This window comes from Mesitornis unicolor, unplaced genomic scaffold, assembly GCF_000695765.1.
Source record: "Mesitornis unicolor isolate BGI_N332 unplaced genomic scaffold, ASM69576v1 scaffold35869, whole genome shotgun sequence".
NCBI lineage: Eukaryota > Metazoa > Chordata > Aves > Mesitornithiformes > Mesitornithidae > Mesitornis > Mesitornis unicolor.
Genome location: NW_010208686.1, coordinates 50,462 through 76,889, shown reverse-complemented (window position 1 = coordinate 76,889; position 26,428 = coordinate 50,462). Strand labels below are relative to the sequence as shown.

General features: G+C 45.2%; 1 protein-coding gene across 1 annotated transcript; it reads left to right on the top strand.

Moving 5' to 3' along the window:
- Positions 1-1,451: 1,451 nt before the first annotated feature.
- TGFBI (transforming growth factor, beta-induced, 68kDa) lies at positions 1,452-18,988 on the top strand. Its single transcript, XM_010192591.1, has 17 exons — positions 1,452-1,504; positions 1,975-2,073; positions 8,314-8,378; positions 9,257-9,414; positions 10,371-10,535; positions 11,032-11,178; positions 11,881-12,022; positions 12,573-12,785; positions 12,935-13,072; positions 13,305-13,450; positions 13,618-13,754; positions 14,273-14,403; positions 16,322-16,446; positions 17,379-17,481; positions 17,688-17,767; positions 18,745-18,769; positions 18,936-18,988. The coding sequence occupies exons 1-17, from the start codon at positions 1,452-1,454 to the stop codon at positions 18,986-18,988; spliced, it is 1,980 nt and encodes a 659-aa protein (XP_010190893.1).
- The last annotated feature ends 7,440 nt before the right edge of the window (positions 18,989-26,428 follow it).

Below are 26,428 nucleotides of genomic sequence, written 5' to 3'. Positions count from 1 at the left end.
GGAGGAGGGAGCAAGGCAGCACTGGGTTCAGTGCTGTCCTGAAGGTGTGAGGGTTTTCTTGGCAGGCTGCTCCCAGGGATATGGGGGAAGTGATCAAACAAGTCCTTCAGTAGCCAGGCTTGTCAAGATGAATATTAGAGGGATTGTCCACTGCCGTCAGCCAGACGCTAAAATCCAGGCAAGGTTTGGAATTTCTATGTAATTGGAACCATATTTCGGTACGGCGGGGCCGGGGTAGCTGAGGTGGGCTGAGTCAGAGCTGTCTCTCTGAGCGATGATTTGGTATGGAAATTACTGAGCCTGGGCCAGTTTGTACCAGCTGAAAGTTTGGCTTTGCAATTTCTAACTTTTTTCCAGTAGATTCTTTCTCCTTGTCCATTATGTACAGAAAAGGATTAAAATGCTTCAATGCAGAAACAAACTACTGTTACTGGATATGGCAGTAAGGAGGGAAACAGGGAGCCTAATTCCCCAAGGTCCCGTGGGCCCTCCCTTTTCCCTTGGGGCAGGATGAATGTGGCAGGGCCACGCAGGTTGGATCCTGCCTCCGCAGGGCCCTGCGGCAGCCACAGCAACAAAGGCTCATTGAAGGTGAGCCAAGCTCCCGCTGAGGCTGGCGCTGGATTTAGCCACCATATAGGAGACCCTCACATTAATCCATGCTAATGATGGGCAAGCTGGCCTGGTTTGGAGAAAGCCAAATTTGGGATGCCAGGGGAAAGCAAGCACGACTGCAGGAAGATCTGGTGGTTAGGCTGCAAACTCCGCTTTTATTAATTTTGATAGGGAAGCAGGCGGCATCTTGGTCAAACCCAGCATGAAACTGGCTGCTGTCTGTTTTCCTAAACAGATCAAAAGACCTTCACAACGGCATCTCCAGGCCCCATCCAGAGTTTCATTTGTGCAGATGAAAACTCTGCCCTGGATGGTACAGGGCACTTCTGATGGGCTTAAGTGATAATTTCTGTATTTTGCTTAATTATTTGTTTTCCCTCCATCTGCCTGGCAGCCAATACTGCACATACTGTTGGTGCCACTGCCACAACTGGGGCATGGTGTTGGTGCTGGTTTTGGGAATCCAGTCTTAGTTGAGGTGAACATCCTCAGTTTTCTTGGCCATTTGCTTCACCTCTGGCACAAGCCCAGAGGCAGCCAAGGCTGCTGACCACAAACCATGGAGATGGTGAGCCAGGCTGAGCGAGGAAATGCTGTGCTGGCCAAACCAGCAGCAAGTAAACTCCCAGCTCCTGTTTGGCCACATCTTTGCTTGCAGTGATACCACTTCTTAGAAAGCTGAAAGGCTGCAGTCAGCTCTCAGTGGAATTAGTCACACATTTCATGCCAACTGCCTGCATTTCTGGTTGAGAAGGAGCTCTCAGTACCTTATGGGCTGCTATAGCCGTGCTCAATCTGTGCTTTCATACGTGATGTGTTGAAACCAGAGTTGGGCAATGCCACAACTCATTTTCCTCATCAACAGCTCAGCATACATGTCCAGAATCAGGTGAGTTTGTCATACCGTAGGAGTACCCATTCTGGTTTTGGTGCAAGTCAGTCCATAGGCTGATAAATATCTGTTCTTCTTTATGTCTTAATAAAATAATGGCCTTTTTTGGAAGGATTTGAATTATTGCATGACTTTATCAGGTTTTAGCTCAGATCTCAAATTGTAAGTAGCCATTCACCATGGAAATACTGACCAAAGTATTATTTTAAACTTTATTTCTTTATATTTTGGTGAGAGGTGAAACCCTGGCAGAGTGAAGAGAGATCACTTTCACTGCTTCCTCCAGATCATGACAATCGTTATGCACTCAGGTTGAGCAAGTTGACTTGCAGCTCTCAAAGGTTCCTCCCTTGCAACCCCAGCAGGGCTTTTTGGGCCCTGTCAGGTGGGCTCTGTCTCCATGTTGGGGATCAGCACCAAAAGGAGAGAGGCTCACCAGACCCCTTCTGCTTTGTCGTTACCTGTAGCCCCAATGTGTGCGCGGTGCAGAAACTGATTGGCACGAACAGGAAATACTTCACCAACTGCAAGCAGTGGTACCAGAGGAAGATCTGCGGGAAGTCAACGTAAGTACCCAAGCGCTGTCTGGGGTCTCCCCGAAGACCCGATTGTGAAGGGGGGTGCTGAGTGGGAGGTGCAGACAGTGTGACAGACGGGGGATGTCAGAGCCTGCGGTGTGCGCTTGACGTGTATTTTTGTTAAGATTTGCTTTAGCCTTTTTACTCCTAAGGAAGTTCCTGTGCCTTGTTTTTTCTCAGATGGCAAACATGCTCCTAGAACACTTAGATGTTAAGAACGGAAAGTACCATGTAAATACAAACCCCGACGTTTTATTCTAATTGCATTTCTATATATACTTATATAGCTTTCAATGCTGTAATGAAGTGTGTACCAGATGTTTTCTAGTATTTAGCTGTGTCTCTCTCCATACCAGCCTCAAAGCTGTCTAGATTTTAAAAGAAAAGGGGGGAAAAAAAGGCAACCCAGAGCTGATGGATATTGAAGTGAACGTAGAATTAATCTACATATGTTTGCTTTGGAAGGGAAAACAGAAATAAGGGAAAAGAGACATCAGTTTTAGCCAACACTCTCTGATGACTCCACTAGGAAAGTTAATTAGACTTGCAGGCGAATTCCACATCTAAAATTGCAAGCAATAATATTCAAGTAGCTGTTGCATAAAGTATCTGTGTAAGCAGCCTTGGGACATTCTTTTGAAAGATGTAGTCAGCAGATAATTAAGGGTATGCATGCTTGACTATCTGCCAGGCTGTAGATCAGGAGTGGAGAATCTTTTTCCATGGTATAGGCCAAACTGGGCTTTCAGACACGTCTGTTGGCCCATGCTTTAGCATGCACCACCACCACGTTACCCAGTATCAGTGCAATGATTCCCTGAACAGTGCTGGCCATGAGGATCAGAGCTGTGGGCCAGGTCTGGTCCTGAATCTGCAGCATCAAGAACAGCAGAAAATCATTTGGTGTGTTTCCGATATGGTCCAATGTAAATTGTAATTAGGTCTATAGAAACAAGCTGTTCTTTACTGCTGATTAAATAAATTCTGTTTCTGTAGTCCACAGCAGACTTTGAGATCTTGAACTGTGGTAAGCTATATTGCTTTTATTTTGGTTGCCTTAATTGGTTTAGCTGTGATGGCTGCCCATCGAGATGAATTTCCTGTGTCTGGGGTTGGTATGGTGAGGAGGGAGGCAAAACAGAAGTTGTCACTGTGTACGGCTTTTGGCCTTTCGTCATGCTACCCATGAATTTGTCTAAAAGAGGAAAAATCTGTACTTCAGGAGGATGTATTGCAGGATGTGCCATACAGTGAGCAGGTATAACATGTTCCCTTAAGTCCAATTGTCTTTACAGAAAGAAAAAAGAAAAAAAAGGAAAGTCAATATCGTAATAACAAACAAGCATCACCTCCCTTCCCCCTAAATTCTACAAAACCACCAAATTTGGAAAGACTTAAGTTGGGTGATTAATGTTCAGGCTCTCATCTTGGCTGAATGGTGGCTTTTTTGACGTAAAATGGACAAGATTATGGCATGGCAATATGGTATCATCATTGCCTCTGCTGATAACAGAGTAATTTAGTAGGTCTCCAAAGAAAATATGACTCAGCTGTGGATGTGGGTAGCTTTGCTGTTGTAGTCACTGAAAGGCAAAGCAATCCAGTCACGGATTTCTTCAGTTTTGAAGCAAATGGGAAACCAACCGCAAGTAACCCAAGTGTGCAGCTGTATTTGGCAGAGACAAACTCAGCTGCTTATCTTCAGAAAGAGGTGGAACAACTGGCGTCTGGCAGCATTTCATTATTTTATTTGAGGAGATGGGGTGATCTCTTCTAACCTCATTTTCTCTTGCTTTTACCCAAGTGTCTAATCCAATGATGCATTGCTGAGAGAAAAGCATACACAGCATTAACCTGCCTGTTAACCTATGAGATAATGTTCCCATTATGCAGGGAATTTGCTCACTATTCTTCACTTTGCATCATCTCCACAATGGATTTTATTGTCGTCTTCTTTCTTCTTAGTAGTTTTTGATCCTCGGCCCTACTCTGCCCTTCAGCAGTGCTTGTGCAGAACAAAAGACATGTGCCTTGACTCACATTTTCCAGAGGTCTCTAGGACAGCTCTGATTACGAATGTTAACTGGTGATGGCTCCCACTGGACATGGTGTTCCTGGCATATGGAAGCAATCAGGAGTCATTTGGGCCATAAAGGACATGATGCGTTTTGCTGCGGCAGTCAGATTCTTCAACCAGCAGCAGGGGCCTGGTGCTGTGCTGTGCTCAGTGCATCAGCACCCAAGAGAGTGTGCGGACGCAGTTAATGGTACTCAACACAAACCCTCAAAACTGGCCCATTGTGTGGGACTGAGCTGGTCCATGAGAAGTTTTAAGAATAGTGGGTGCCTTGAAAGCATCAAGATGTGGCATGTTTGTCAGCGTAACTGGGTGGATCCAGCCCTTGCTTGGAATCCATAGTCTGAAGTCCTTTCCTGAAGCTGTGCGCTTGGTCCTCCCGTTGGCTGGGGGATCCACTCCATCAGCCCAGGGGGAATGGTGGAGCTGGATGAGCATGATCATCTCTTCTCCTAAAAGGCTTTTCCAACCTGTGAGAAGAGTAGTCCAGGGATAGGAGATGCTTGACCCATCTCACCTACTTCACGTATTATCCTGCTTATCTGCTGAAAAGGTCAGTGGTGTCACAAGCTGGATCTGTGTTGCAGGCTGTAAGGCAGGGGCTCGGTGGGAGGCTTTGCAGGCTTGCTTCTGGGGCAGCATCTTTTGGTCCACTGGGGTGGCGTGCTCTACTGGGGCTGGCCGTGCACGGTGGAAATTTCAACTCGTGTATCAGAAGAGAACTCTTACCTTTTTATCTGCCTTTTTTTTCCTTTGTTTTTCTTCTCTTTGCTGAAGTATTGGCTCATGCAGTTAGGGAGACATTAGAGGATTTATGTACGTTTTTTGTCATTGCATTACTTGCTGATGAAGTGAGATAAGACAGTTGGCAATAAGTCTGACACTGCTTTGATTTTAATGAGCACTGAAACAAGATTGTTTTGGTAATTAGGTAATTTTCCACTGTTCGTTATTCCAAAGCCAAAGAAATAGTTTATTTAGAGTATATTCTCATCGTTGTGCCCGTGGTTTTTATATTTTTCTACCTCCCTTACGCTCTGGACTCATTCTTCCAGAATAGGGGTGGCAATTGAATGCGTCCCCACACACTTTTTTGTCTTGAGAATGAAAAGACAACTTACATAAATGTGGCATTTGATTATTTTTTGAGGAATAACTAGTGGCAGTAACCTGCCCCTTAATACATTCCTTTTTTTTCCCTTTTAAATTAACTTTCCTTTTCTTGTCTGATGCACTTTCCTTGGTTCAGGAAAAAAATTACTCTCTGGCACTTATTTTACAAAAAAACAAAACATATGGGTTTTATTACAGGAAATTATTACAGATAGATCTTTATTCACTAATATATGCCTAAGCTTATTTTTATTACCTTGAAAAATGCACTTAAAATTTAATTTCAGATCCTGAGAATGCAACAGCAGTGAAACAATGACTAATAAAAGTCAAGGAGCTTGCTTCTGCAGTCAGACACAGATAGACATTTAAGAAATACAGTGTTTCAAAACCAGAGGCTGAAAAACTACAGGTTCAGCTCAAAATTGCTCACTGAGGAGGTTAGGAAATTGTGGTCAGAGGCACTGCAGAGTGGATGACAAATGCTCTTTGTACGAGGGCACTGCTCATTTAACCCACGTCGCCGGCACCAGCCGTGTCCTGGTGTGGTGGTCTGTAGCCGCCGAGCAGACACCAGAAACGGGGATGGACTTGGCAACTCCAAAGCCTTTTGTGCAGAACCTACTGCGTGGTGTGGTGGCTGGGAGGAGATCAGCGTTTTCTCCCATGAGCTGTTTGCCCATGCCATGTAAGAGAAATATCCCTTTCCAGGCAGGAGATTGTGGCTCCGACCCAACTGGAGGAGGACATGTCAAAGGAGCAGCCTTCTTCCCATATGGATGTGTTGGGTGCTGAAGCATTGCGATGCAGAGTCCTGCCACTGAGGCACAGCAGCCTTCAGCCGCACCTGTGCTCCTCCTCCCTGAGGGCTGGAGGTGGCTGCAGGACCAGCTGGGGAGATGCCCTGTGCCCAGCCCCAAGCAATCTCTTGAATGCTGCCCATGTGCCTTTGGGTGGTGTTTCCACCAAGTCTGCCAGCCATGGGAGGGCAATGGCTGAAGCTAAAGCTGTTTCTTTATGGTCCCCATCTCTGGTACTCGACTCAAAATGCTGGCATGCAAATGCATACCAGGTGATGCTGCTAGGTCACCTTCAGTGGGTGTGTGGGACTTGGGGCTCAAAGGACCCCCTGCATGGGTGGAGCAGGCACCATTACTGGCCTCGGTACTTGCCATTAGCTTCCCTTGTGGGGTGGTGCTCAAGATGCCCACACACCCGCTGAAAAGCGGGAGACGTCGTCCCTCCATCCCTTCCTGGTGCCCTCCCTTCCCGGCAGGCGCCTGGCTGCTGTGGCAGCCTCTTGCCCCCTGCACTGCAAGCTGTGTGCATCAGCGTCCTACCCCTTCGTCACAGCTCATTAATCTCTGATCGATCTATAAATAAGCCTTTTAAAGCCTACGTCAGCACTCAGGAATTATTTATGCTGAACTTTGGAATGATTTCTCTTTAATCAGCTCTTCGTCTTTGATTACAGGTCTCAACCAAGGGAACTGTCTAGACTGGATTTAGTTTCTAGGGTGAAAAAAAGAAAAATTGGAGGTAGGGGAGGGAAGTGGTGAGGGGAGAAAGTGTGTGTTTCTAATGAACCCGAGATGGGGGGCTGGGGAAAGCGAAGCAGCAGGGTGTTAAGATTTCTAGTAGTCAAAGGAAGGGATTGCTTTAGGCAAACTCTTACCCACATGGAATATATAATGTCTAGACAATCAGTCTGGGTTTGCTTTGTAATTCTCTTAGGAAACCGTGACACAGAATTTATTTGCTTCTGTCACAGAAAAGCAGGTATTTGTTTCACTTACTGGCTCTTAATTACCCTGAAGAATTCCCCCTTAAACCCCAGGCATTTCCACTGTTTGTTAACAGTATTAAAATGATGACAAATATCTGAAGCTTGAGGGTTTTCCTTTCTCTTTGAGTGTGCTGAGGCTCAGCAGTACAGCATCTGACTTGCCTTGAATCCAACCAGGATCACAGAGGAGACGCTTGTCTTTGGGAGGATCACGTACTCCTTGCTGTCTTTAGCCTTTCAATCAGATGACTTTGCTCCTTTCACACCGAGTAAATAGCTGAAGGAACCCCCTGTGAAAAATAAATGGGTAACTTCTGGATTGACTTTTTTCTTTTTTATTTCCCCCCATTAACATCAAAACATGTCCCATTAAATGGCCAGCTTTGAGAATCAGATTACTTTTATTTCCTATTTTGCTGCAGACAAAGACACGGCATTCAGGGACCCCTTGCTTATTTAAGGTTTGCAAATCTGCAGGATGGCCCCGAGTCCCCAGGATGGGGTCTCTGGCCCCTCTGGTTTTACTGGGGGATAGTGCTTGATCAGAGCAGCAGGTTGCTGCCAGCCAGAAGGAAATGTTGTACTGAAGGTGTTCGCATGGACGTACCCGGTGTTAGCAAAGGTGGGTGCTCTGCGGTACTGCCCAGGCTGCCTGCGGATGCACGTGCCACCACTGGTAAAGTTTGTCCTTGCAGGGCTTATCCCAAGCCCTCCTGCCACTGTATCCAAGACCAGGGATGCTCCTTCTCCTCCAGGTCCATCTTGTGGATTTTGCCATAAGTAATTAAATAATTTCTGGTGGTGGACAAGAATGGGGTGAAATGCTTGGCTGGTTTGGGAACGCAGTCGTACTGGGATTGCAGTGCATTGCCCGAACAGTGATCAGAGGTGACAGCAGCAGGCAGCCGGGGAGATTCCCCAGGAAATGTGCCCAAATGAACCAGCGCTTGCAGTGTCTTGTGCAGGTTATCTGTTGGGACCGTGGCATCAGTTTCCATCCACTGTTTGTACAAAGTCCAAAAGTGTGGTTTTGAAAAGAAATTATGCCTGCTTTTGTTCGGTGGAGAAATAGGCAACATGCAGCCTGAAGGAGATAAAAATTGTGGTTTGTCTTTTGTTCAAGTCTATATTTCTAATGAAGGGTCTGCTTAGAAACATCACCAAATATGGTTGGATACAGAACTCTGTAACAAATAAAGAAAAAGCAGTGAGATGCCATCAGTTAATCTGCCGTATCCATTTCTTATTCCAGAGTGATCAGTTATGAATGCTGTCCTGGATATGAAAAAGTTCCTGGAGAAAAAGGCTGCCCAGCTGGTAAAAATATGTTTGACATTTTTTAAACTTCTTAAAATTATACAGCTGCCTAGTAAAGGGAAATGTTAGAAAATTACTCAAAGTGGATTTGATTTTTGCAATTTGTGCACAATATTGCCATGAACAAGTCAAAAATGGACTCAGCAGAGCAGCAGTTGAGTGCCAGATCAGCTCCAAAGCATGCAAAGTGTTCCAGACAACTTAAAACCTTGGATATAATTAAACTTAATCAAGCATGGGAGGGCCATAGGGAACTACTTATTCCAACAAGTAATATAGCTGTGTTGGAAATGCAATATAAAGGAATTATAGAGTAGCAGACAGCTCTGCCAATCTCTGCTCACTTTTATTTTGGCAAGCACGAGTTTAGCAAAATTGCATTTAGGAGAAAATACAGTTTGGCCACTGGTGGGGGTTGGGAGGGAATTCACTGGGTTTATTGAAGAAAGGCGTATTCTGCTTTTGCTTTCTGAATGCTTCCTTCCACAAAAGTTTGATGCTGCCCAGTTAACCACATGGGCTGGTGCAGACAGGTCAGTGAAGACGGAGAGCTGCCAGCTCCCAGCACCAAAAGCCTGAGTACGAACACAGATTGGGTGAAAGCAATGAATATCTTTGCTTGCCTCAGTTCACATCCATATAAATCCAGAGTAACTCCATTTAAACCTGCAGAGATGCAATAGATCCTGGATTACACTGCTGTAATTGAGGCTGGAGCTGTCAAGCCATGATTATTTATTATGTAATTAATGAACAGGTACGAGTTCCCTGACATGCTTCATTTCCTCCAGCATTCTCACCAACAGCTCTCCTCTAATTCAGTGCAGTGCAGGGAAGGATGGATGATCTGTTGGGAACATAACCGTCTCTTCTTTCAGCGCTGCCACTCTCAAACATCTATGAAACGCTGGGAGTTGTTGGGTCTGCCACCACGCAGCTCTACTCTGACCGGTCTAACCTAAGGCCAGAAATCGAAGGACCTGGAAGTTTTACGATTTTTGCCCCAAGTAATGAGGCCTGGGCGTCCTTGCCTGCTGTAAGATATAATTCCTCTTATTTCTCCTTTTCCTCTGTCTTTCTTGAGTGGAGATCCAGCTCTGCATGGGTCTGGATCCAGCCCTATCTAGTAGAACAAACACAGTCCTGATGTGGGAAGACTATGAATTTCCAACATGGGAATCACTGTACTGGTCCATCAGCTCCAGAGCTTTGTTTCTGAAAGACCAAACACTAGAGAGATGTGGATGCTCTCCAGAGGGTGGATGTAGAAATCACTTCATTCAGTTTTCCCTGACTCTTGCTGTTAGAGATTGCAATAAGACCTGCAGCAAGAGACTTGCTATCCCTTTTGTTTTTTTCATGTCAACCCTTACTTTACCCCTGTGGTTGATCTCAATAATTGCACAAGTAGCCAATTCCATCTGCTGTAAACCTGCAGCTTTTCTGCGTCACTGTGTTCCTATGCTCAATTACATATAAATATCCTTTACACTGGTTTTGTTTTTTCTCACTCTGTGTCTTGTGAAATTTCCACTCCTAAAATTGTCACAACTGTTGGGGCAGGGAAGGGGCATCTTTTTGGCTGTCCCCACTACCAAGCCTCTACCTTAACCCTGCACCAGCAGAGCCCTTTGCAGGGATGCTGCTGTTGGGGAAGGTCTCCTGGTGTATTTGTCCTTGGCCCAGAGCAATGCCTTTTGTTGCCTTACGGCTCTTTTTGATGCAGTGATCCCCCACTGGAGCTTGCTGCCATCATCCCTTGGTCTTCGAAGGATGGGGTGCCAGAGCTGCTAGCTGCTGTTGTAAGGCAAAAGATAAAGATTTACCAAAGTTAGAGCTCTTCATTTGCACAGATGGCTTAAGGCTGAATACATCACTTAGCACACACACCCCCTTTGGAAGCACCCTAGATGTGGCCAGATCTCCTGGCTCGCTCTTACAACTACCTTAATCGCACTCAGCACTGAACAAATTATTTTTTCTGATTTTCAGGAGACTCTGGACTCCTTAGTCAGTAACGTTAACATTGAGCTGCTCAATGCCCTCCGCTACCACATGGTGAACAAACGAGTCCTCACAGATGATCTGAAACACGGGACCACACTTAACTCAATGTACCAGGACCTGCCTATCCAGATTCATCACTATCCCAATGGGGTAAGGCCTTTGTATTAAACCCACTGATAGTGGGCTTGCTCTTCTGCTGTCTTGCACCTCCTTCCATGTCCTTCAGCGCCCAGGACTCTGTAACGCTTAGGTTGACAACTGTTGATTTAGGATACGTATTTAGAAGGAACTTGAAAAGAATATTTCTAAGCAGATAATTTCATCAGTGCTATTGCAGGGAAGTTGCCCATGTTGCTGTGTAACAGAGTGCTCACCTAAGTGCTGGTTCTTGCATATTTTCTTAGTCTTGATGATTCAGGATAGACAAAACCACTGATTATTTTCAAAGCTCTTTAAACACAAAACATTTCAAACATTCTTGACAAAGCATTCCCATTCTTAGTGTGTTTTTTTTAGGAAAGCACATTTCTGCTCCTGCTGATTCAGTATTATAGCTCTCGCTGTGTTTGAAATAGAAAAACAGCAGAGGCTGCTTTACCTTCTTGTTTTAGTGCACATAACACCCTGTGGCTCTTCCCCTCTGCAGATTGTGACTGTGAACTGCGCCAGGCTGTTGAAAGCTGACCACCATGCCACCAATGGAGTGGTTCACGTCATTGACAAAGTCATTGCCACCACTACAAACAGCATTCAGCAGATCATCGAGACTGAGGAAAGCCTGGAAACTCTTCGAGTGAGTCCATCACACCCGTACTCCAGGGATCCTTAAAGGCGTTCTGTCATCCCGCTCCCAGAGAACTGTCATGAAGCGCTTGCTAGTGCCTAGTGCTGTGACTTTAATGCTGCTGATAAAATCCTTGGACCAATATAGTTTACTTTGTTTTAGGAAGAGAAGTGTTGGATATTGGTGCAAGTAGAGTTTTATGAGAATAATTGTCACCCTGCTATTGCTGTCAGTGAAGAGATGTAGATTGAGTCTTGCTCCTCACTCTTCTGTAGGAATCTTAGCTTTAGGAGATAACTGTTCAGACTTGATGAGTACCAATTTATTTGCCTTGGTATTTGTGAAGTTAAGGAATAAGTTTAAAAGCACGGAGATTTTGCAGTTAGCCAGCTGTGGGTTCTGATCTGAATTTTTCACTGGAATTACTGTGACCCTTTCCAAGGATATCGGGGTATTCAAACTCGCTCTCAGTCTTGCCAAAAAAAAAGAGCTCTTGTACTCAAATTTCTGAAGCACAAGAGAACCATAGGGCCAGGTCAAATTTATAAAGGGACCAAAGTGCTGAAAGAAGCTATTCAGGATTTTTTTTTTTAAGTCCTCTGAAATTGTAAAAGCCTTAATAAATCTGGCCCCTAGTGTGTGTCTGGACAAAGTTGCTGACCTTTCTGTTCTGGCGAATGTGTTTTACTCTCTGTCCTCTTTTCTCTGAAGGCTGCCGTGGCTGCTTCTGACCTCAACAGCTTGCTGGAAAGCGAGGGCCAGTACACACTCTTGGCTCCAACTAATGAAGCCTTTGAGAAGATCCCACGAGAAACACTCAACAGGATCCTGGGGGACCCAGAAGCCCTGAGGGGTAGGTACTTGTTTACTGAACCCATTGAGAGACTGAGGAGTATTTTGCAGTTCTTCTAAATTCCTTTTCAAGGACACCTGAACCTCAGCGCATTCTGACAACACTTGCAGTAAACACACTTGACATCCCAAACTTCTTTGGATGTGGATATGGTAGAGGTATAGACATGGCAGAGAGAGTGGTATCCAGATATGAAGGAGAGAGCTGAAGCAGTCCCTTTTCTGAATTTTCCTTGAGTACTCCTGGATGTGATGGTGATTCTTTTCAGTCCAGCAAGATGCAATGTAACTTCCCCTGGCAAATGAGTTGAATAGCCACACAAAATGTTTTGAGGTTGATAAAGGCGTATAAATATTACTCTTTTTAGGCACTTCATTTCGCAGGCTGCTGAATTTAAAAGGCACAATTTAAAATGACTGCATATCTTTTGGAGTGGAGCCACTTACAGTGTAGTACAGGAGGCCCTTGTCACTGAACAGTTCCTCCTCAAAGCTGCAGTAATTTTATAGCTGATTTTTCCAGCTGACTAAGACACTTGCTTCTCTTACAGACTTACTGAACCATCACATCCTGAAGTCAGCCATGTGTGCTGAGGCCATCATCGCTGGCCTGACGATGGAGACTCTGGAAGGAACCACCCTGGACGTGGGCTGCAGTGGGGAAGAGCTGACCCTCAATGGGAAACCCATCATTGCCAACAAGGACATCCTGGCAACCAATGGCGTTGTACATTTTGTTAATGAGCTGCTGATCCCAGACTCAGGTACCGGTGCCTCTCTGTATCTTTCTTTCTGTTGCCTTCCTTTTGTCTATTTTGCCAAGGAAATATTGGATTTAGAGGGTGTGGATATTTTGTAGTGAAGGGAGGATTGCCTTTAACGCAAGGTTACTATGCGTTGCTCTTCTTTTCAGCTAAGACCCTGTTTGAGTTGGCACAAGAATCTGAAGTTTCCAAGTCTACAGACCTTTTCAGACAAGCTGGTCTCAGTTCTCATCTAACTGGCAGTGAGCGTGTGACCCTCCTTGCCCCAGTGAATGATGTGTTCAAAGGTAATCAGGGGAGTAAATCCCTTTCTTCCATCAGTTTGGGCCACAGATCTGCTTCAGACAGTTTCAGTGCAGAAGCATGCAAACCCTCTGTCAAATGCCTCAGCTGCAAGCAGTGGCATCTAGCTTTAAAATTAAAATTATAGTGCATATAATACTCTGTATTTACACTTTTTTAGTGCCTCAGTGGTCATTTTAAGTGAATCATTGATTCTTTTCACACTTTTTGCTGCAGATGGACTTCCTGTCATTGACAACAACATGAAAAATTTGCTTCTGAACCATATTGTTAGAGAACAGCTGTCCTCTAAATATCTTTACCATGGACAGAAACTACAGACTCTGGGTGACAAGGAACTGAGAGTTTTTGTGTACCGCAATGTAAGTTCCTGCAGTGTGCAGTGCTGTACATGGCTGAATGATGCCTGATGTCTGTAATGTTATGTCTGTCCTGTAAAAAGTGTAATTAAGCCTTGTGGAAAGTATATAATCTCTTTTGAAGCATATGCTAATCAGGTCTTTTTTTTTTTCTGCAATTTTGTTTGCAGAACCTTTGCATTGAAAATGCCTGCATTGCAGCCCATGACAAGAGAGGAAGGTTTGGGACCCTGTTTAGTGTGGACAAAATGTTGACTCCACCATCTGGCTCAGTGATGGATGTTCTCAAGGCAGACCATCGCTTCAGGTGATCTTTTGCTCTTCCTAAGTGCTAGTTAGGAGCAGAAGAGCTGTCGAAACAGTTTCTATTTATTATGGGTCGTAGTTATGACTATACTGAACTTCTCTAACTTGGAGAAAAGAGCATCCAAACCTTTGGTTTCATCCCTAAATTATAGGGAGTGAGACTTCAAATAACTCTTCAATGAATCGTGAGCCAAGAGTGTGTGGTCCCTCTTAATACAGTAAGAAGCTGGCTCTGAAGCCATCTCTGCCCACAAGAGCCACTGTGGCCAGGCTTCTCTGTCTCCTCACTACCATTTGAATTCAGAATCTCCACATTGCTTTGCCATTTCTCAGATGTTCTGGTTGGACCTCACAGGCTCATTTCCTACCTAATCAACATTTTGGTTAATTGCTTTGCTGGACCCCAGCAGGATTTTGCTGTTGTAACTTGTCAGCTCTCTTTTGAACACAACATGCAATTGCTCAAAGAGTAACAGAAGTAGTTTATAGTGAAGCATTTGATGTGTGTTCATTTTGCAGTACGTTGGTGGCTGCTATCCAGTCTGCAGGTCTCACGGAGAACCTGAACAGGCCAGGTACCTTCACGGTGTTTGCTCCAACAAATGAAGCTTTCCGAGCCATGCCCCAAGGGGAACTGAACAAACTAATGGGTGAGCATTTTTAGAGCATTTAGATGAGCAGCTAATGTGTGTTATGGCATGGTATGGGAGGAATGGCTAAGTTTCTCTGCCATATCTCATTCTTTGGCCATGTCTGCTGGAAGCATGGGCTTCCTACACAACTGATTTGGATAAGCCCTATCCAGCAGAAGGCTGAGGATGCAGAGTGGCACTGAACTCTCACACAAAGCCTGGGCATGGGCTTACACTTTCCTTATGCTTGAAAAACATGTTTGTATGTAGCATGTGCTGCAAACTTACGATGGCTTAAATTTGGCTGTGCTGGCTGGTGTAAGCTTAGATAACTCTAAGGTGTTTCCAGAGGAGCTGATGACATCTCTGCCTTGCAAGTCAGAGATGGAAGAAGTGAGAATGTGGCTGTCAACTACACAGGATCAGGGTGTCTGAAGTAAGTTTTGCAAATAGAAAACCCAGTTCACATTCAGCCTCAAGTTACACTGCATGAAATTTAAGTAGTAAAAGGATGGAGCTGTTGCTCCATTTATGTGTACGTGGACAAAGCAAGTCCAGCCTGATCCTGAAAAGACAACAAATATTCCAGTCTAGTTTAGATGAAGACCAATATCCTGAAAAGCACAGACATGTGGGCTGGGTGTGGGGAAAGAAAGCATGGGAATGTTTAATAATGATCTTCTGGATAAGCAGAACGATCTTTTAATTTGTTCCTATTAAAAACCCGCTGTGGTTGGAAACAATGTCAGGTATTTGAGTGTAGTGTCTTCTCGTCATTAAAGCCCAACCAAACATTGACATCATAATTTGGGAAGCATCTGCCCACGGTAGCTGGCTATCCTTTTAAGTGCACGGATGAGGAACTGGTAATATCAGACTGCACATGCAGTCTAGTGCTTAATATATAAATATTTCAGAACTGTTTTGCAGCTATTGTAAACAGCTGCAGGAATGAAGTATCCCAGATGCGGACACTTCAAATGTTCTTTTTTTTTCCACGCAAATATTTAGCTTATGCTTCTGATGAAGTGAATCATCCTGGTGAGGACATGCAATGTGAACTGTGGCCACCTTAGGAAAACTGTAATGGAAAAAAAGCTCACAGTGTATTCAGATACAAGCAGTGAAACAGAAAGTTCCCTTTGCTGAAGGAGCTGCTCATAGATGTTTCATAGATGGAGGCCACTTTTTACGCAAGCTGTTCCCCATTGCCGGTCTGTGGGTTTTGTCAGTGACACTGCAGCTTCTAAAGGAGAAGATGGAGGAGGGCTGCTGGCTGTGCTGTGCACGTCACTGCCTCTTCTGGAAAATAGATGGTGAAGGGGAAGCATCTTCCTAAGATCTGTTTCAGAGCATGGCTAGATGAGTAGACACTCTGTGGGGTGAGTATCAGGCCAGCAATCTGCAAGCCATTAGTGACATTTCTTCTGCTCTTTTCCCCTTCCTACCCAGGAATCCTGCAGTTTCAGTCATGAAGCTTACTGTAAAGTGACACTGGCGTTGGCAAAAGTATTGATATTTGCAAATACCAGAGTGCTCTATCTGCTTCCTTATTTCACGTAGGGTTTTTTTTCCCCCTAGACTTCTTGGAAAGTGAAAGCAGTGACAGAAGCACTTTCACACAGTGCACAGTGAGGGAATGAGGGGACTGAAAAACCAGTAGATAGGGATTTCATGTATAGAGCAGGTTTGGTATGTACCAAGGTGGGACATTGAAAAAGTGTCCTTCTGTTCTCTCTGGGATCCTGACCTGTCCAGGCAGGAACAGCCTCAATGTCCTAATCAGCTCCAACCAAGGTCCTTCTACCTGGTCTTTTCAATTTTACATTGTTTCCTTGCACTTTCAGGAAATTATGGTATTTTCCATTTAATTTCATTCCATCACATGAAATAGTGCTGATTCTGTTTTGCAAATGTAAATGTTTTCTTCCCCCAGGTAACGCCAAGGAGCTTGCCAACATCCTCAAGTTCCACGTGGCCGATGAGATCCTGGTGAGCGGTGCAGTTAATGCCCTTGTGAGGCTGAAGTCCATGCAGGGAGATAAACTGGAAGTCAGCATGGTAAGTCACCTCAGACGAGGTTTTACCATCAGCAGGGCTGTGGTCTGTCTTTTTCTGTCTATGTCAAGGACCAAAGTATGCCTGTGCTTATTTGGATGGTGTGGGAACCTCTTCTAAATGTGCGCACAGAGCCACCAAACTGTCTTCTGGGCTGCAGTGGAGGGACAGTGGCCATGTGTTCAATTTAACAGGCTGGCAGTCTTGAAATGTGGTTATCTTCAGCTTTCTCCCCAGAACACCAATTGTAAATGATATCCAGGAGCTGTTATAAATTTAACCGTGAGTCATGGGAGAGAAAGCATAAATAAACTAAACGAATAGCTTGTTCAGCTAACACATCTTTTTTAGTATAACAAAAATGATCTCTGCATGGGCTCCCTTAACACAGCAGGATTTATTTAGATGTATAATTTCATTTCAGAAATTCTGCACTATATTAAGAGAATGTAGGATCCTCTGTAAAGGAAAAAATCATATTTCAGAAAATAAATAACTCAAGACTTGCTCTGTGTGCAAGGAAGAAAACGCAGAACAAAAGCGGAAAGGCCAGTGTTTCCAAGGGCATTGAGTTGGCCAACTTGTGTGCTAGACCCTTCCCGTGTCCAGTCCTGATCTGTTCTCCTGATGCCATCTCCACAGCCATCCCTCTTGGTGTGAAGAGCAGCTCCCACTGCCACCAGGGAGCTGGTGGATGTGCTCTGTTGCTGGAGGACAGTATTCCCAACCTGTGCTCCAAAGCCTGCCAGCCGCTCCAGAACAAACTGCTGAGGCTGTAACTTGCTTTTATATTCTCCTTAGTTTACAAGAGGAATGAAAATGGCTACAGCCATCCAGTAAATGAATGAATGCAAAGTGAGGGATTTATGAATAAAATTGGAAACTAGTGATGACAGTTTCTCATTTTCTACCTTTTTTTTTCTTTTCCTGAACAGAAAAACAATGTAATACATGTCAACAAGGAGCCTGTTGCTGAAAGTGATATCATGGCCACAAATGGTGTGATTTATGCCATGAACTCTGTCTTACAGCCTCAAGGTAGGTCTATGGTTGGAAGTATCTAGAACTGCACCTTTACAGCAGAGCTGCACTGGGAGGGAGAGGTGACACATGGCAATTACTTCCGTTTATTGAGAAGGATTAATGTATTTTGGGGTTTTCAGCACATCCTTCAAAATAGTGGAAGGAAGCAGCCTGTGTGATTTTTGAAGAGTATTTCAATGTTCTCTATGTCCCGCCCTTAGCTTCAAGGCCACAAGAAAGAGGTGATGAACCTGCAGACCCTGCATTAGAAATCTTCAAACAGGCATCTGCGTTATCCAAGGTAAAAGACAAAAAAATCTCTCACTGTAGAACTACTGAAATCACATTTTGGTAATAAAGATCGGAAGATAACATCATATTCAGATTTTGACTTCCAAAGAGAGTGAGCACATGTGTTTCATGGAATGGCCAATCCTCTCTTCATACATGATTTAATTATATAAGAAATAACACATTTTGCAACATGAAGCCTGCAGTTTTGGAGCACACTAAGAATGTAACCTTTGCATGGTACTATACATGTTAGCCTCCAGTAATGAAGAGTCATAGAATCATCGAATCACAGAATGGTTTGGGTTGGGAAAGACCTCAGAGGTCATCCAGTCCAACCCCTGCCATGGGCAGGGACACCTCCCACCAGACCAGGTTGCCCAAAGCCCTGTCCAACCTGGCCTTGAACACCTCCAGGGAGGGGGCATCCACAGCTTCCCTGGGCAACCTGTGCCAGTGTCTCACCACCCTCACAGTAGAGAATTTCTTCCTATTATCTAGTCTAAGTCTAACCTCTTCCAGTTTAAAACCATCCCCCCTTGTTCTATCACTACCTGCCCTTGTAAAAAGTCCCTCCCCAGCTTTCCTGTAGGACCCTTTCAGGAACTGGAAGGCTGCAGTAAGGTCCCCCCAGAGCCTTCCAGGCTGAACAGCCCCAACTCTCTCAGCTGGTCCTCATAGGGGAGGTGCTCCAGCCCTTTGATCATCTTCATGGCCCTCCTCTGGACCCGCTCCAACAGCTCCATGTCCTTCTCATGTTGGGGGCCGCAGAACTGGATGCAGTGCTCCCGGTGGGGGCTCATGAGAGCAGGAGTAGAGGGGCAGAATCACCTCCCGCGCCCTGCTGGCCACGCTTCTTTTGATGCAGCCCAGGTCATTTATCTGTAGTTTTTGGAGACTGGGATAAATATGTTACATGCAAACTGTTCTTACAGCTGTTGGAGATTTGTTGTATTTATGCAAACCTCCTATTTTCTTTCCATGCAGGTTTCTCAGAGGAATCCTCGACTAGGTAAAACAATTCTCTAGCTTGTTTCTAATTTCCATCATATGTCCCTGTCGCTTAAAGAGAGGTTTATGCTCTTTCCTTGCTCCAAGCAAGATGTAGCATAACTGGGCTGGGAGGGGACAGGGAGGTGCTGTGTGTCTGTCCACCCAACTCAGTCTTCTCCTTGCAGCACCCGTCTACTCCCGGTTACTAGCGAGGATGAAGAACTCGGGGGGATTCTGAGCCGTACCATGAGCAACCGCAGTCAGCACCTCCATCCTGTCCACTCTGGTTGGCAGCTGAAGAGAAGGACAGAATTGTTTTTAAAAACCAAATATCACCCTTAAATTTATTTTTGTTTCCAATGAAATGGATAGGAAAAATGAAAAGCCATATATATGTATATATTTTAAGACAATTTTTATTTGGTTTTGACCTTAAAGTTGCCACACTGAGGATAGGTTTTGTTTGTTTGTTTTGGGGGGGTTTTGTTTGGTTTTTTTTGTTTGGTTTGGGTTGTTGTTTTTTTTTTTCTTACAAAGTAGTCACTTATTTGCTATTTTTAACACACCCAGTTTGTGGCTTGATACAAGGTAGGTCCAAGAGCAGGTGCTTAATTCCACACTGTTTCAGGAGCTCACAGAGATGCTTAGAGCTCATCTTGGTGCTGTCTCACTGGGGGAGACCAAAAGGGGCTGAATCGAAGCCCTCTTTCCAGGCTCCCACTGGTACCTAATGGCACTGCAAACTCTAGGCTCTCAAAGCAGGAAGCCAGGTACGATAACACTGAAAACTCCCTCCAAACCAGTGCCAGAATTGGGAAATTATGGCCAGAATGACTTGGCAGGAATTGGGTATGTTCAGCTTTCTGAACAAATACATCACCCAAGGCCAACTGTATGGCTGGGCAAACAGCAATTGCATTGGAGGAAGTAAATTTGTTGAATTCATCAACCATTACCCAAGCAAATTTTTTTGTGTTTTTTTGTTTTTTTTCCCAAGCAAGCATGTGTTTCCTTCTTCCCCTGTGTTTTAAAAGTCTTCTATGAAATTCTGAATTCAAGGCTTTTAACAAAAGCCTCTCTATTGACATTGAAGAAACTGCATAATTATAAGCTATGGTTTGAACTGTTCTCTTTTCATAATTGGGTTTTGTTTATGCCTATGGGTTTTACCTGTGCTGCATTTTGTTCACAAGATTGACATGAGAGTTCTTCCTGGCAGAAGCCTTCCAGTAAATGATTCGTTTTTAATAATGGTTGTTTTTTAATAAAACTTAAAAATAAAATCAAAAATATAAATATGACAAGTGGTGATAATGCTTGTTTGGTTTTTTGTTTGTGGTATGGTTTGGTTTTGTTTTGTTTGAGTTGCCTGCTGCACCTCTCCCACTGGATGCTCAGCCACCTTTGCCAGCAGCTGGAGCTCAGTGCTCCATGCCATGATGCCAGCAGTACTTATTCACCCCATCAGAGCTTGAAACTCACTCCCCAGCCAGTTATTACCTTGGTGAAACACAGGATTATGAGGCAAAAAAGGGAAAAAGGGCATCAAGTGCAGAATACAAAAAAACCAGATTGTTTTGGTCGCTCTGGCTGAGAAACATGCTGGTAGTTTTTCTTTATATTAAAAGCCCAAATTGAAATCCCGTATGCTGTGAGCCATCTGCATAACTCAAATGTGTGAAAAAAATAATCAAGTTCTTCTTTTATTTCCCTTCCTGAACCTGTTATCTCATATTTTTATTTTTCTGGTGTGATTCAGTCCTGTTATTTAAGGCTGAGTGGTGATGGGGAGACCTTTGAGCCACCTGTTCCCAGCAGCCCAAGGAAGAGTTGTATCAGGTGGCTGACTCCTGGGGGAGGCTCAGCTTTTTGAGATTGGAATAGTTAATTACTGACTCCTACAAAAGCCTGAGAGAGACACAGCTATCTTGGTTCTGGTTCGGTAGGTAGCACATGCAATTGCAAGAGTTGAGTATTGCCTTTTTCTGTTCTGCTCTCTTGGTGTCTGACCTGGTGACTAATTATGTGTTTCTTTGCAAAATGAAGCTACTTGAATAGATGAGAGTAGGGGAAACTTTGATTTTGTGTGTTTAGTAACTACAAGAAGTCCCTTCTGCTGAGAGAGCAGTTTTAATCTCCTGCTGGGAGTACAGCCCTGGCTTTCCAATGCCTGGTTTATGGGAAGACATTGGGACTAGTGGTGATGCAGCAATAGTCTCCTTCATGTTTTGCATATGGGCTGACTTTGCTGGGCTTGCTTTGAGGGGGGACATCAGATTTCTGAGTCCCAGCAGAGCCTACAGTAGAGGTGCATTATCCTTCCTATCTAATTCTCTTGTTGCTCTTTCCCATTGCTTATCTTCCCCAGCCCTCTGACAGTGTTCTCTCCCTGGCTCCTGCTGCCTGCTCCCTTCCCTATAGCTGCTTTGGGGTGCTGGCAGCTCCCTGCAATGCAGTGAGTGTAGGGCTGGTGTTGTGTTGCCTCTATAATTTCCCTGGGATCCTACGTGCTGGGAAGCCTTCCCATGGGCTCTGTGCTTGGGAGCCTCCCCAGGGCTTTAGTGTCTCCAGATGACAGTTCATATTGGTGGAAACTCTTGAGATGTTTGAATTTCCTGCCTTTGCCTGCTCCAAGTGGGCTTCTCACCCCAGTGTGCTCAGGTAGGGTTGCCCAGCTGGCTTAGATCAACAGCAATGGTTGAGCTGCTTTAGTTAAACAGTAAGGACTGCATCTCCTGTTTTGATTCAATGACACTTTGGGGATGTATCCACCATGGATAGTCATCCCTGTGCCTTACCCTCCATGGAGTGAGGGTGCTTGCTGGCAGTCATCCCAACAAGGGGAGAAACACGATTGCTTCAGCCTTCAAGAGGCGCAAAGGGAGGAAGTGAGAGGAGAGCAGCTGAAAGATGGGGAAATGAGGAGTGCTGAGATGATGGGAATATAAAACTTATCTGTCATTTTCTAAAGATTTTTTTTTTAATGTGACAAAAGGTGGAAGTGAAAGGAAGAAGGAAGTTGCTGGTGCTGAGGAGAAACATAACTTCCCTGGCGAAATGCTGGCCAAGGGGCAGAGAGCTCCTGTGAAGCCAGCTGGGCATGGGAACCTGCGGGGTGTCCCAGCTGAGGGCTGTGGTGGGATGGAGGAGCTAAGGCTTCCCTGCAGACCCACCTCACTGCTCAAGGAGTCTCCAAGCAGCAAAACTCTGGGGTGGGAAGAAGCAAAGCCTGGTGGAGGTGCTGCTGGGCAAGAGTCTGGGCTGCTGCAGTGGCAGAGTCCCTGGAGCAGCTGTGAGAAAAGCAGTGTTTAGCATCACCCTTCCTGTGGCAAAAAATGCTGGGATGTTCAGCTCATAACCATACCACACCAAAGGGTTTTGTTTCTCATGTTGTCAGAGTGTTTCCACCCGAGTTCCAGAGTGCACGGATGCGTGCCACTGTGAGCTCGAATCAGGGCTGTCCTCTGCAGGAAGCCCTTCCAGGGCTGGGGCAGAAAGAGCCCAATTGAGAGCAAATAGGAGGCTTTTGGAGGAGAATTTTGCTTTTATTTCTCCTCTGGAGTCAAGAGTGTTTTTCTATTGACTGTTTACAGGAATGTGCAGCCGTCCTTGTTTACTTTTCTAGAATAATGATTCCTTCACTTGCAGTGGCTCCAGTTCAACAAAATAATTAAACGTATGCAGAAATCCATTTAGGAAAAATACAGCTTTCAAGCGTGTGCTCTGCTAAGTCCTGAAATACCACTGATGCCTCGTGCTCGTGGCTGGGCCGGTGTTGGTGGGTAGCTCCTGTGCCGGCTGAGTACCAGTGCTCTCCTGGGTTGCAGCAGGGAAAAGCAAGCAGCACCTCTGTAAGGGCAAGAAAAGCAAATGTTGAATGTGAAATGCTGTGTTTGGGGAAGCTTAATGGGGTGGGTTTGCTCATTTACATCTTTAGACAAGAGCCAGAGACTTGTTTCTTCTAGAAAATTCTTTAACTTTCTGGTGGGCTTCTGCAAATATATTTAAAGTGAGAGAAAAAGCAGTGCTGCACTTTGTCCCAGGAGAGCTCTCATATGCAGCACCACAGTGGAAAACATGTGCTTTTCCAGCATCACGGAAATCTCAGAGAAGTTTCCTTGGCTTACAAAAGACTTTTGAGGTTGACCTGCCCCAGGCGCTGGGACTTGGGCGGGGGTGAAGCTGGGAGGCTGTGAGGTGGGTGACCCTGTCTCCCTGCACCCCATTACATGAGAGGTGGAAAGGCAAAAGCCTTCGCCTGTGTCAAAGGCCAGGCAGAGGCTTGAATGAGGCCAAGGCATCACAGCCGGATGTGCTGCAGGAGGATTGACCCCTGAAAGCCAAACATGAAGGCGGGGGGAAGCCACCCACATGCTGTCACTGGAAGAAATTGTACTCCCTATTTTTCTGCTGTACGGGAACTCTTGTTTCTGCATGTGATTTATTGGAAAGTCATCACACCTGTTAGCTGTTGTCTCAGGAGGAACAGAAAAGGAAAACTAAGGGTAATATTAACGCTGGTGAAAGACAGGCTCGAAGGAGCACCCAGCATCAGAGGCATCCAGCTGTGGCTCAGGCAACTCCCGCGTTTTTTTCTTCTGAGTCCTTTTTGATCACATTTGAGAGGTTTTACAGAAATCTGCAAGTTGCCCAAAGAAAAATATTGAGGAGGACTTTCTTTCCAACAATGAATGATGTCTTACTGTTTTGTTATATTTTTTTGCGTAAATACTTTGTGAAAGCTCAGCACTTTTCCTAGAAGTAATTTGGAGCAAGAGCAGGGGGGTATGGAGTGTGCAGGAGCCACGCAGCACACTGTGCCACATGAAGGCATACTCCTGCTAAGATAGAATAACTTTCCTAAGGATCAGTATCACCTCCTGGAAAGGAAGATGGCAGGAAGGGTTTGATGGATGCTGTCATTTATGACACTGAAAAATTCTTTACGGAACTACTGTGAGTTAGCCCAGACATGTGTCTTTCCTGGTACACTTATCTTGACTTTTCTGCAGCTTTTCAGAGAGCTTGGCTGCATCTCAGGCTTCTGTCTTGCCACCTGTCTCTACTTTCTCTGTTCAGTTGGTCATCCCAATGGGACTTTTTCTCACTTCTGAAGTCACACCTTCAGTTTTTTCACATGCAGCTTGTGCACCAAGATCTATTATCTGGCAAATGCAAAACTGGCTATATTTTAACCATTACTTCTGGAAGAAGAATCAAGATCTCCTGTTTGGCAAATAATTGTGCAGAACCTGAGAGTCTTCTGAGGGCATTTGTTGAATTTGTGGTTTTGTGGAGGCAGGAGGATGAATTAATAGACTTCAAGATTTCCACCAGTGCTTCCATGTAGTTCTTCTAGCTTTCTGCCTTTGTTTCAGAGCATACAATTTGGATAAATGACCTTTTAGGTGGAAATCCCATATTACCTCCAAGTATTACAATAGTCTTTTTGTACATGCAGCGCTTGTGGAGTTATCAATCTCCATGAAGAGCCAGAGGATGGCTCTGTAGAATGGCAAAGTATCATGATGACAGTGACAGCAGTTGTGACTTTATAATTCAGGCCAATTTTTATAACACTAGTCTGAAGACACACTCCTTTGCTCTAAGCTGTAGGCATTCTAATCCCTATATGTGTGTGCGTTCTAGAAATGCTGCCAGTGGCATTCATGGCTTTGGACACCAGACAGGCTCATGTGGTGATGCAGCTTCCAGCTTGGAGCTGGCTCATGGCGGGCATCTCAGAATCCAGGCTGTGGGTCTGGCTGGATGGGGTGGCCAACAATGTCTGTCCCTGGTCCTACTCCTAGACAGCTAACAGATCCTCACCCTTCCTATCGTGTAGACCCCAAAGTGCTCAGGTAGAAATATTTACAGACTCATCCCTGAAAATTGGGCATCCATCCCTGTGCTCAAGCTGAAGGGACCTGATTTTGCAATCTCTGCTCACATGAATGCTAGTGACACACCCGGTTAATCATCCCTGCGGACGTGCACTGGCACCAACAAGTGATTAAACTAGCAAAAGTGGCTGGTTCCCTTCCTTAGCTCGTAACTAAAGAGCAGGAAAAAGTGGAATAAACAAAGCAAAACTACAGAATAGTCACGCAAGGCAAAGGGAACTGAGGCGCATCAGCAGAAAGTGCTCCAGGACAACACCATCTGCGAGCACTTGAGGTTCAGGAAATGCTGCTCTTTACGAAGCTCATGGCACTATTGCATATGGCCGGAAACAGACTGGGGGTGAGGCTGTGCAATCATGTCTTTTATTTGCTCAGCATATTTTGCCTCTTTTTACATAAAACCAGCAAATAAGGAACTAGAAGTCCCTTCTCCCATGAAAGTTTCTTACTGCAGAATTGTTTATGGGCTTTCTTCTTTTCGGCTGCTTCTGCCTTACATTCATGCTGCTGTCACCCTGAAATCTAGGGAAACAGTAATGAAATGACCTGTGCTCCAAGCTTTTCTGAAATGCCTATGAAGCTACGGAGGCCTCTGAGTTGCGTTCCAAAAGATGGGACACTGAGCTGGGTCAGCATTGAGCTGAAAGCCACAACAGGACTGGTTGAGCTGTGCAGGCTCAGATGTGGTCCTGCACTGTGGCCAATGAGCTCCTGGTGCATATTTGGGAGATGCCCTCTGTAAGGTGTGCAGAAAGGGCAGGAATGGTGCTCATCCGTGCCTGGCTGCATGGAACCGTGCATGCCAGGAGGTCCCAGTTGTGTGGCTGGTGTCACTGGGGCACAGTGAAGAGGCTCTTTACAGAGTGGGAAGGCAAGATGCAGTATCAAGGAGGTAAAAACCAAACAGTCTGGAGGTAAGCAGCTCACTGGCACATGTTCTCTCCACCTGCCATTCCTCTGAGTAATTTTTCCCCAGATAGGTACCTTTACAGTAAAAAGAGCAGCTGCTTTTTCAGGTTAGTGGTTTCTGAGGCAATACCATTGCCTCATTATTTATTGGGTTTCCTGATTCCTTAGAGTGAGCTGGCTCCTTGGGAAGCCACGTTCTCCTGTGCCACGTCTGCTCGTCACTGGTTGATGATACTAAGGGTGGAAAGCACGTCCATGCAGGATGCTGTGCCCTAAGTGTGCAAAAGTCTTGCTAAGTCCTGAGTCCAAGGAGATGCTAAGATGTTTGAAGGCCTTTTTTTTTTTTTTCCCTCTCTTTTAAGTACTAGAGCAGTCCTGATTATATAGGAGGCTATTCAAAAAAGATGGGAAGAAATTGGCTCTGGGAAGCCCTGACGTGAGCTGGTGGCTGTCTGGAGCGAAATAACCTGCCTTTGGTGTAGCAGAGGCGAATGCTTCAAAAAGCTGTGGGCAGATCAGCCTATGAAATCAAAGGAGGGGGAAGCTGTCTTCAACTGGGTTCTTCCCTCTGCCCTTCATTCTGACTTGCTTGCTTTAGGTCAGATTAACAAGAACTGAGGGAAACTGAGGCTGGGTGTACCCAGGGAGAGCATGAAATGCTGAGGTGTGGGGAGCTGACAGAGGGATGCTCAGCACTGAGAAGCGTTTCTGCACTGCACAACCTGGGGATGCTCAGGGGCACTAGGGAACAAGGGAAGCTCAATGACTAATGCTCAGAGTAGGTGGTCTCAGGTCTGCTGGCCAAATGTTCCTCCCAAGCTACCGTATTTGGATACTACAAGCAAGTGATTTCACTTTCCTGTTTT

Bases quoted from the DNA above. Each gene is read 5' to 3' on its own strand.
- TGFBI (XM_010192591.1), top strand. From the start codon at position 1,452: ATGCCACAACTCATTTTCCTCATCAACAGCTCAGCATACATGTCCAGA. The intron at 12,786-12,934 runs GTACCGGTGCCT...TCTTCTTTTCAG, and splicing joins GCTGCTGATCCCAGACTCAG to CTAAGACCCTGTTTGAGTTG. The intron at 18,770-18,935 runs GTAAAACAATTC...TTCTCCTTGCAG, and splicing joins TCAGAGGAATCCTCGACTAG to CACCCGTCTACTCCCGGTTA.